At 55.2% G+C, this 10,929-nt stretch overlaps 3 protein-coding genes across 3 annotated transcripts; all 3 read right to left on the bottom strand.

The window, feature by feature from the left end:
• Nucleotides 1-118: 118 nt before the first annotated feature.
• Nucleotides 119-885, bottom strand: VDBG_01014 (predicted protein; the record flags this gene model as incomplete). Its single annotated transcript, XM_003009285.1, has 2 exons — nt 119-167; nt 254-885. 2 exons carry the CDS (start codon nt 883-885, stop codon nt 119-121), a joined length of 681 nt encoding a protein of 226 aa, XP_003009331.1.
• A 285-nt stretch (nt 886-1,170) lies between these two features.
• On the bottom strand, nt 1,171-2,613 carry VDBG_01013 (parasitic phase-specific protein PSP-1; the record flags this gene model as incomplete). The annotated part of the gene is made up of 4 exons (XM_003009284.1): nt 1,171-1,631; nt 1,706-2,116; nt 2,187-2,247; nt 2,313-2,613. 4 exons carry the CDS (start codon nt 2,611-2,613, stop codon nt 1,463-1,465), a joined length of 942 nt encoding a protein of 313 aa, XP_003009330.1.
• Nucleotides 2,614-4,384: 1,771 nt separating this feature from the next.
• On the bottom strand, nt 4,385-7,255 carry VDBG_01012 (phosphate metabolism protein; the record flags this gene model as incomplete). The annotated part of the gene is made up of 4 exons (XM_003009283.1): nt 4,385-5,184; nt 5,243-6,420; nt 6,557-7,004; nt 7,079-7,255. 4 exons carry the CDS (start codon nt 7,155-7,157, stop codon nt 4,385-4,387), a joined length of 2,505 nt encoding a protein of 834 aa, XP_003009329.1.
• Nucleotides 7,256-10,929: the final 3,674 nt, after the last annotated feature.

Below are 10,929 nucleotides of genomic sequence, written 5' to 3'. Positions count from 1 at the left end.
ACGACGCGAACAAGGGGCCAAAAGGGGTGTGCAAGACTCGTACCAAATAATGGCATCTTCGGATCCTTCTGGCTGTAGTCGCCAATGAGGGCCTTGTCCGGGTTCCTCTGGTGCTGCTTCAGGCAAACTGCGAGCGAGGTGTTTGCAGGTATACGTGACGGTCCATCCTTGGGGTCTGCGTGAAATGTCGCTTACGGCCCAGGCTGCGCGGTCGACGGCGGCCAGAAGCTCGACAATGTGGCTGGCCACGGACCGCTGCAGCGAGGGGTCATCTTGGGGCTGGTTGGCGAGCGCGTCGTTGACGCGCACCGTCCTGGGTGCCGTGGGTTCCATTGCCGGAACAGGCGGCGACGGCGGCGCCCCGTCCAGTGCTGGGTCGATATTGGCATTGGCATTGGCATTGGCGGGCGCCGCTGGTGTGTCGTTGTCGGCACTGCCTAGGGTGAACTGAACCGTATTGCGAATATCAAGGGTAATCGAGACGTGCTCGGCGCGTTTCGGGCGAACATTGTACTCAATGGCGCGGCGTAGGTGGTCCTGAATCTGATCGGGGTGCTGTATCTGGATCTTGTTCGTGTGCGTGTCGTCGAGTCGCGAGGATGGGGCAAGGCCAAGCAGAGCCTCTGCCATGATGCCGCTCCTGTTGGCGTTCCCTCCACCGCAAGCGCGACGGCAGAGAAGTCGCGTGATTTGGTGCCTGGCAGTGGGCGATTGCTGGTCGTGATCTGGCTGGTCAAGCCAGAACGAGGCAATGTCGACCGCTGGTGAGCGGACATTCGAAGAGAGAGCACCGGCTTGGGGTCGTCTTGGTGAGGGTGTGGGAGTGATGTCCGCGGGGGTGGTTGTAGCGACGTCTTGTGATTGCTGTGCCGATCTGGAAGACATGGTGATGTCATCACGTGATGAGTATACGCAACCCACGTTCACAGCAGCGTGGTGTCGACTTCTACAGCCAACTTGACAATGCGCAAAGGTCAGACTGTTCAATCAGTCGGTGTTGCATATAAATGAAGTATCGTCATTCGAAGCTTTGGCCATAGGTTGATGAAGGGAATCTGGAAGGAGTGATGTGTGCTCCCTCGCAAGGCTGCAACCTCTATCAGACTACCTGAGGTAGGTACCTACCTAGGTAGGAAAGCATTAATTGTGCGAGGACTGTTTGCTCCCACGCACTCGAAACACTCTCATCATGATAATCTATCTATTCTGCTCTTTCATCTATCTTCTTCTAAGGTCAGTGATGGAGACGTCGTCTAAAACCTACCACGCCGCCCAACATTGTACCGCAGGAACCTTTATAGACCATCCATCTGCCATAACCTCGGATTTCGAGGATACCACCTCAGTTTCCCTGGGCTGACCTTCACCCGGCGCCTTATCGCATCGATATCCACATCGTACTAGATGAATAGCACCTGCACCGCTTCCTGGCATTCCTGAAACATGTACATGCGGGAAACCATCAGACCAATGTCGCAGCATCATCGTTATTCTCTGACCTGCCCTGGGTCTGCGTCTTAGGCAGGTCCCGCATCTCAAACGAGCTGGAGTCCTTGCCTGTCTTCTGCCTGACGTCGAAGACTCTGCCTGGATGTGCGATATTGAGCAGAAAGATGGCAGCGGTCATGATCCTGAGACCCAAAGCCGGTCAGCAACAAAGCCCAGAGTGAATACGTCAGTGTTCAGACATGCGCTGGAGACTTACGATGACTCAAGGGCGATGAACTTGGCCTCATTGCGGAACTCGACGCCGTGATACCCGTCCTTGAGCTCGACGATGCGGTACGCACAGCGGATCAGGATGAAGATAACAGCCAGGAACAGGAAGAAGAGAAAGACCTTCATGCGCCGCGTAACCTCCTGGCCGTGCTTGCGAAAGTACGCAATGAGATAGTCGGCGAAGAGACACACGAACGTCGTCAGCGCGATCACCTGGATGCTGAGGCCGGCGAGGGAAATGTCAACCCCGTTCTGGACCTCGTCCTCCTCGGTGCCGACGGCTGAGAGGGCGCCACCCGTGGCCTGCAGAACGAGGGAGATGATGTCGGCGGGAATGAAGATCCAGTAGAACACACGCGGGTCAAAGCGGGATATCGAGCGGTCGCTCCAGTTGATCCTGGTGAGATGTAATGATCAGTCCTGCCGAGAGCAGCATGAACGACAGCGAGAAGGAGGCGCCGGCTTACATCTGGGAGAGAAGAATGTAGATTGCTGAGCACAAGAACACGGGAGCAACAGTGATACAAACTAGTAGCTAGAGTTAGGCTCCTGCCACGTATTGTCAGACGCAAGTCGAGAGATGGCAAACTCACTGATCTGCATGAGAAAGGCCTCGAAGCTGAAGGGGTTGTGGTGCAGTATCAGCCGGCCCACGTAGCCGACGATCTCGAGAATGCACCCGGCTGCCATGCAGCTCGCATAGGTCCAAGTTTTATAGTGAACCCCCTGAATGATGTGCAGGGCCATTGAAACGCCGAATAACGTGATGAAGACCGTGTTCGCCGCGATCGACGGCTGATATCGCAGGATGCTCCATTCCAAAGGACAGAGATCAAGGGTGCAATTGGCGTCAGCGCCAAAGGGAATCAGATTTGGCGGAGGAGTTGCGGCCATGATGTTCGACTATCAAGACCTCCTTGAATGGTTGCTGATGGAGACGAGTGGATTGTACTCGTTGTGATCTCGTCGAAAGGTAGTCGGGACTTTGGTATGATCAAAAATATCGTGGTGTTCTCTGCGTGGCTCGTCTAATGCCAAACCTACAACTATTATCCTCAATTCTAGACGGAAACGGGTCTTCTTATTAGTCCATCCATCGAAGCCGGTGAAAGGCGGATATGTCGGCAGTGGCCGAGCGGGTCGTCGGTCAAACAGAATGACGACCGCCTCCGTTCGGGTGACCCACGCAACGTCAGGCTTTCACTCGATATTGATACATGCGCCGATACGAAGTCTCAAGACTCAGCCCCCTCAAGCGTGTTGATTATGTTGTCCCTTGGCGATTGGAACCTAGGTAGGTATGGAAAGGGGGCAAGGGCAAGGATCCTGAAAGATAATGCAAAGGACGATTCATAGCCACCATGTTTTTGGATTCCGTCGAAAGCCGGGCGGGGCTCTGACGAAGTGAACTCGGCAGTTCTCAATGATCATAGGGCTACTATACGAGCAGGCGTTCCTTGCATAGGTAGAGGGCTAGTGAGCCTTGGGTGAAGGGGGCCGTAGCCAGTGTCGGCCGGTACTCACTGTCGGAGCATCCTCCTTCTAGCCACAGCTCAGGAAGGACAAGGTATTCAATAGAATCATCTCGTCAGCTTCATCATCGTGCCTGCGTGAGGCAAAGTACAATTGAGCGAAATCGCAAGCAAATGTACCATCGCGGTCGTGGTTGAAACAGCCACTCAACGGGCCCCTGCTTGTATGAGGCTCAACATAATGGTCCTGCATATCAGTGCCGTCTCATCTGCCTTCTAGGCTCCTTACCTAGGGTCAGCATGGACCGCACCCTGTTATCATCCAATGACGCACGTCATGGCGCTGGTGTGAACTCCTCCTATCCCTGGCCATTGCGCGGCTGCTGTGCAATCGCGTACGCAAAAGGCTTCTGAACACCGAAGTCCGCGCGACTCCAACTCCGCCGCGGCCTATCCACACCACATTTCCCGAGTCCGCGTTTCACGACTCGCGCAGCCCGCGCCGGATTCTCTCGATTCCCTTGCTATAGAATGCTCACGTGTGAGCCTTTTCAGTCTGGGGATAGATAGCCTTTCCACTACCATTTCTCGCCCTGGTGCCTAACAAATAGATGTAATTCATGACACGATAAGTGCCCGATGTTTGACATTGGTGACGCACGCAGAGGTGTACAGTGCCCCTGGCACAGCATCCCCTCCGTCGAGTTCTACGGAAGATTCCGAGGTAGCAGGGCCGATTCGGGAACCGTGAGACCGGGCAACGAGCGAGCAACCATGGACGAGGGCTGGATGCCGCTGACTAAATTTGCGAAAGGGTTGACACGGTTCGTGGTCGTTATACATGTACATCATTGCAGCAATCGGGATCGACCAGTCTTGCTCTTTGGGTCACCCTTCGACTTGAATACACGCCACACGGACACATCGTTCACGCAGAGGGTGTTGCGGTTCAGTATTAGATGTATTGCACTAACAAAAAAGAATTCATTGTGGGTATCATAACCCCCGCCTTCCGCACTGCGATTCATCCAAGAATCCCCAAGCCAACGGTGTCGCTATTCAACTTGTGAACCTGTACTCCTCTCCCTTTCTTATGGATTTGATAAGCAACAAACAACAAATGTTCGCAAAACCAGGCACCCAAGGCGCGATTGCTTATTCTGCACTTGCCTATAATGTCGGATTCGCACATCCTAATAATAAATCTTCTCGTCCCAAATGGGTGGTCGTGCGCCCTCGGCGTCCCACTGAAGCTTGTTCTTGTCGTCAAGCGTGCACCCCTCGTCGGTGATGCCGATGACCTTGCTCGTCTGGATGATCTCATCACGAGAGACACCAGCCTTGTCCTCGGGGATCCACAACAGAGGAGTCGCGCTGGTGACAGAGGGAGGGAAGTAGGCGTCCTTCTCCACCTGCTCGGAATACAGCTGGTCGACATCGACAAGGTCGTGGGGCACCAGCGCACGGAGGGTGTGGTAGTCGGCGAAGATCCACGGCTTGAGCCAGCGTGTGATGATGTTGCCGCGCTTCTCGACAACGTTGTCGCCGTTGCCAGGAAGGACCTTCTTGAAAATGGCAGCCTTGGACTGTGTGCCAGCAGCGCCCTCGCCGTTGGTTCCGGCAGCCGCAGCTTCGACGTCGCCGGTCAGGAGAAGCTCCTCCTCGACCTGCAGCGTACGGGGGAGGCTGTAGAGCAGGGGGTTGAGGGCACTGGCGAAGGTGATGTGGCCCAGAATCGTAAGAACGAGCAGGACAACGGCAATGACGACAGGACCGGGAGCCTTCTTCACGGAGAACATGCCAATCATGCAAATTTCCGCGAGGTAGACGCCGCAGGTGAGCTGCTTGAGCGCACGAGGGTAGATCAAGCCTCTCGTGTCAATGTTCGTATCCGTAACGAACAAGATGTTGTAGCGGTACGCCATGTAGAAGCAGCCAATACCGATTGTCGACCAGAAAAGCATGATGGGCGCAATCACAGCGTAGGCAATGCCTGGAATATCATGTTAGCACACAAGTCTTGTGCCAGAGGCATAGAGTCCAAGACTTACTAATGACCGCGATGTTGGTGTAGACCGGCATGACAGACCCCCAGGAGATGGCGCTGAGCTGGGCCCACTTGTTGTACATGGATCGGGGGGTGCTTGTGAGGAACCTGTAGATCAGGGTGAAGATGATAAAGCCAACCACCTGGGAAACGACGCTCGCAGCGATACCCAGACCCTGGACGATGAAGTACGAGACGTAGAACTGGGAGGAACGGGGCAGAGCCTCGGAAAGAATGTCGAACACTGAGCTAGGATCATCCACGATCTGCTGGGCAGCAGCCACGGCCGAGCTAGAGATCGTGGTGATGAGGAAGACCTGGATGAGTTGGAAGCAGAAGTAGGCGTTCTGAGTGAAGAGCTCAACACGCGAGGCAGAAGGCTCGCCAGCAATCTTGGCGCAGAGACGCATGATGATGGGAACCAAGGCCATCAGGATCGCCATGGCAACACTGGGCAGCAGGCCACCGACCAGACCCAAGATGATATTGGGAATCTTGTCGAGCCATGTCAGGAAGCTGACCTTCTTGAGGGTGTCGACTTGGGAGATCATGGCAACGCCAGCAACAGGAATGGCCCAGAAGAGAATGAGAACTGTGATAAAGGCGGTGACGGCGTATTTGCGGACTACCTTCTGCCACCACGGGATGGACAGAGACTTCCAAATGACCTCGCCAGGGGTGATACCGATGTACCTGGGGCTCATATGGAGGGCGTGGTGGTGGGTGAGGACCTGGAAGGCAGCCTGGGCGTCAGACTGAGTGTAGAACTCGACAAAAACGGCACCGTTCTTGGCATAGTTGCCGGCACGGTACTCGGCCTGAGCAGCGTCGACCTGGGGAATGAGCCTCTGGAGCTCAGCGCGAGCCCAATCGATTGAGTCAACCTTCTTGCCGTAGAGACCGAATTTGCCCAGGCGGTGGGTAGGGCGGCTCTTCTGAGGAATCCAGCGAGCGGCGACCTGACCAGGCTCGGCGTCGTTGGAGGGAGCAGGCTTCTCGGCAGAAGCGCCATTCTTGATGGCCTTGAGGCGCTCCTTGTTGACGGCCTTGATGAGCTTGACCTCGGCGCCCTCGAGCTTCATGGCAACCTTGTCACGCTCCTCGACGAGCTCGTCAAGGTCCTTCGTGGTGCCAGCGATCCAGAGATTCTTCACCGAATCGCTGAACACGATGCGCAGCTTGCTTCTTGGAGGTAGCGCAGGCACCAGAGTGAACAGGACGGTGCGCGGAGGAATTGCGCCTTGCCGTAAGGTGGGCGACAGCAAGAAAGCTTGCGCAGGTTGATGTAGAAAGAATGCACTCGCGGAAGATGGTGTACCATAACAAAACCGTAGAAAGAGGGGCGCCGATGAACGCGTGCGCGTAGAGGCGGGTCTTGTTTGAAGACTTGGAGATGTCAATGTTTGACATGCTCAAGATATTGAGTTCCTTCTGGCCGCCGCCGCCTGTCGCGTTGACGGGAAACAGGACGGGCCATGTCATAAGGAGACCAACGAGGCAGATGGTAGCGCAAATGCGCAGGAAGCGGAGGAACAGGTAGGCATCAAGAGACTGGGACTGGAGGGCGACGATGTCGGGAATCTTCCAGAAGGCGCCGATCCAGTTGAAAAGACCGTTGGGCAGGGCGGGCGTACGTTCCTGCTCACGCAGGCTGCCTAGATAAGTTCGGGGCGCGTAGAAGCGGCGCTTGCTCCTGCGCAGAATAAGGAAGATGGTGAAGAGCACGGTGGCAGTGATTACGACTGGCACGAAAGTTGAGACCATGCCTGGGATTTGGTGTTAGCAAGCGCATTTATCGCCAGTTCACGATGTTTTGACCCGGAGAGTATTGTGGACGCACCAGAGAGTGATGCCGTCTCCGTGCTGGAGTCGCGGGCTTCGCCCTGCGACTGCCGCTTGGAGAACCTGAGGGCGTCCATGATTGCGAGCGGTCGCGCGACGTCGTTAGAGGTGAATCGTCGTGACCTCGAGCCGATCGCCAATGGAACGATGAGAGGTTGTTGGGTCAAGTTGGTCTTCCAAGTTTGAGGAAGAAAGTCGACGACAAAGAGGGGGGATCAAGGGAGGAAAAGGCGGAAGAGAGCCAAGATCCAGGTGCCGATCTGTGTGACGCTGGCAAACGGCAGTGACGTGACCAGGGGGGAACGGGTGCTTGGTCTAGGTACTGCACTGCATGCAACAACAGCCAAGCGACGCAATCGGGACGTGTCGATCTTGCCCTCGACGAAAGAAGGGGCAGGATGAAGGACGCGGTTGGTGTGATGCGTCAGTCGATTTCGTTCTGTTTTTCTGTGGTACCCTTTACCAGTGACCAAAGGTTGGCAAGGTCAATGACAAGCTACAGCGAGCTAATGCTGCTAGCGTCAGGCCTTCGTTCCTCTTGTGATTGCGGGTGGAAAGTGATGTCTCGGTTGTGCTGTGAGATGGCGTAGATTCCCCTGCGGTACGCGCCGAGCATGGAGTACCTGATGGTGTGTCGAGGACGCAACAGAAAAACCTGGCACCAGGGTCGCAGTCAACGGAGAGGTTCACTTGCTTCGTGGACCAGATTAGGAGACGAGACGAGATGGAATCATGCTCGAATTAATAAGGGTCCATCTAAGAAGGAATATCAGGGTTTTCTGATGCATCAGGACAACTGGGGTGTGCTGGGAGGGAACTGCAGGTTGGGTGGGGGATGGGTGACTGGCGCTGGGGATCCGGGAGCTGGCAGCTGGGAAACTTGGCCTGGACAGGCTGGAGCAGCCTCTGCGCCTCCCCCTCGAACTCCAAAGGTCGAGTGTGACGGGGGTGCCCTCTATGACGCAGATTTGCAGGAGGGATGACAACAGGGGCCAAGCCAGCCATTACTGGCTACAAGGGGGAACTGAACCCCTGTCGAGCTGGACAGCTCTCCGCAGGACAGGGAAGCCGCCAAGGTCTGGAATGGGCGACGGTGGGTGGTTGTTGCAGTCGCAGACCGCCTGATGCTGGTCGGCGCGTGGGTACTATTGCCCAAAGCTGTAGTTTGCATCTCCTGAAATTGGACTGTCTCCACATCAATGACGGTCACTGCCGTCCATTGAATCGGAAGACGAGGTGGGAAGGCGCCCAAGCGTCAAGACTTTCCCACCACACCGTTCGTGCTTGCCTTGACGATCAACGTTCACGCTGGCTGACCAGCAGCTCCTGCCCCACAAACCCTCCCAAAGTAGCAGATCAGCATGCTCATGATCGTGGCAGTCCTGAGGGTGGTGGATGGATGCGCCTGCCGTGTCCCCTTCACACCACTTCCACTCAAAGGACCCTGAGAAGGCGAAGGTGTCCGGAAAACCCATCACTAATCCATCACATCATGATACCTTATTCTTCTACCTGTCGCCTTGAGTGTGGACATCCCTTGCAACCTATCTGATGGCCAGGCCGCTGCAAATGCCCCGACTGCCTGCATCCACGATCGACCAGGGTTTTGCTTCGAAACGATCGAGACAGGATCCCCGTCGCGTATGTACTTCAGTAAATACAGGAGTGATGCACTACGGTCATGGACGGCTCCATCTCCAACCTCTACACCTACACTGTCTGCATATGACATGCCCTGACATCTGAGCCTTCAGTCCCCTCCTCGGTTGCATAGTGATGGAATAGTAGGCGAAGCGTCTCCGTCTTCGTCATGCCTCACACAGGACATGCGGACTGCCAAACAAGACGGGCAGTTTTCGGTGTACGCGAGCGTGCTGTCAGGTCAGTACCCAAATCAATGCAAAGATAGTCCATCTCCCTTTACCCTTTCCATGCCTAGCACATCCTACCACCTTGGTCCACGGGGCGCCAATGACTGATTGACCAAAACCTTCCCATTTCCGGCCCTGTCGATGGTGAACCTTGATAACACTTGGCCGGTTGTCCGTCCTGGTTTATCCCCCCACTTTAACAACCTTTCCATCATCGTGATCGCGATTCCAATGCCGATAGCCCGGCATGCCTCAGCTGGACATCTTCATCACTGCCATAGTCTGGACAATTTGAGGACGACTCAGCTGATGAGCAGCACACACAGGAAACACTGCCGCACTCGCACCACGCCCGACAAGGTGCTCGCGGGACGCAGCGCAGGTCGAGAACGTTCCTGGCAGGCCTCCCGGTGACACGGCGCCTGCCCAAACGATGCCATCTGTGCATCGGTGGCTTTGTGACCCATCGCGTGGCCATCTCTCAGTGCTCCAACATCCCAAACGGTGTCTTTCTCGGAAATGGCCTTCATCGACATGGGTGTGGCTCAGACACTCCCACACAACATCCCTAGCTGAAGCGTGCATCGACTGGTCTCGTCCCCGCGGCTAGTGCCGGTGGCCACCCTTTATCGAAGCCACCTCCATGCCCGCGGTGGCCCAGATTTACCCACTTGCATCTGCTTGTATGCGTCGTGGTGCCCAAATGTCTGACAGCCTGCTACATATACAGCACAGGTGCTGGCAAGCTCGTCGAGCGTGGCATCGCGCCTGAGGCTCCTGGACTCTTCCTTCCGCAGTCTCAGAAGTCTACTCGTCAGATCTCCAGGAATGATGAACAACAAGGTCAGATGCTGAGGGTTGGCAGTGTTCCCAAGGTGTTTGGGCCACAAAGATCGACTCGCTCTTTCACGTTCGCGTCGCAATTTTAAATTGCCGAACGAAGGTCCACGTCGCTTGATGCAAGACCACCGCCCGTTGCTGCACGGCTTTCGACAGTCTGCAGCAAGGGTACAGGGCCTCCAGCAACCTGGCCCGATCTGGCAGCAACGAGCCTGCATGGGAAGCCCTGGTGAGCGGTTTCTGAATGGCTTCATGAACGGGCACAATACCCGTCCGACATGATCATTCTCCTGTCGTCCTTCCTTCCGTCTTCCGATCCTCGATTGGAGCCACAGTTGACAGACTGTTGACCTTCTTTGCCACCGTTCGGGGCTTGGCACAACGAATAGCCTATGTCTTGCTCCCTTGCTTACCCTGACCCTTTGTCTCCTTTGTCGGTTTAATTCCATGACTTCTTTGGTAACACAAATGCTTTCTTTGAGAGCGAATCACCTGATGTTTGTTGTCAAAGCCTTCGAATCCTTTCTTTGTTTAAGACATATACACAGTATTGGTAGAATACCCTTTATCTTGGCTTGTTGGTCAAGTTGATTGTGATAAACAAACATGCCCTCCGAGATGGTTCACTCCTTGCGTTGCTCATTGTTGATCATTCGCGATACTGAAATCGGGCACTCTCTACACAAGCCTCAGTTGTAAGAGTTTTTCGCGTTGCTTCACAAATCCTGAGCACTGGGCATAATGACAGTGACCCCAGCGGAAGCGCCAACAACACAGGCCCGGGGGGCGGTCCCCAAGACTCAATATGCCACAGCGTACGAGTCGCGATACACAAAGCACTTTGGGCCTGGAAATCAACTCTATGCGCATGTCAACTGCGGTTATCTCTCGACACCCGGGGCGCGCGCCGACACTCCTGGCTTTAAAGCAGCATGCACAGTCATTGTCCATTCTCATTAGAAATATTTGGGGTGAGCACGGCATTTTGGAGAGCTCAACAACAAGAACCGAGGTTGTGGTCTCACGGACTCGCGAGTTCAGGGAGAACGAAAACCTTCGACTGTCTTAACGACATCATCACGGCCCTACACGACATGGACGAGTGCATCAAAAGCCGTTGACGGGAGCTCATGAACCA

This window comes from Verticillium alfalfae, genomic scaffold (assembly GCF_000150825.1).
Source record: "Verticillium alfalfae VaMs.102 supercont1.1 genomic scaffold, whole genome shotgun sequence".
Taxonomy (NCBI): domain Eukaryota; kingdom Fungi; phylum Ascomycota; class Sordariomycetes; order Glomerellales; family Plectosphaerellaceae; genus Verticillium; species Verticillium alfalfae.
The sequence above is the reverse complement of the archived record's forward strand: the minus strand, read 5'-3'. Positions and strand labels throughout refer to the sequence as shown.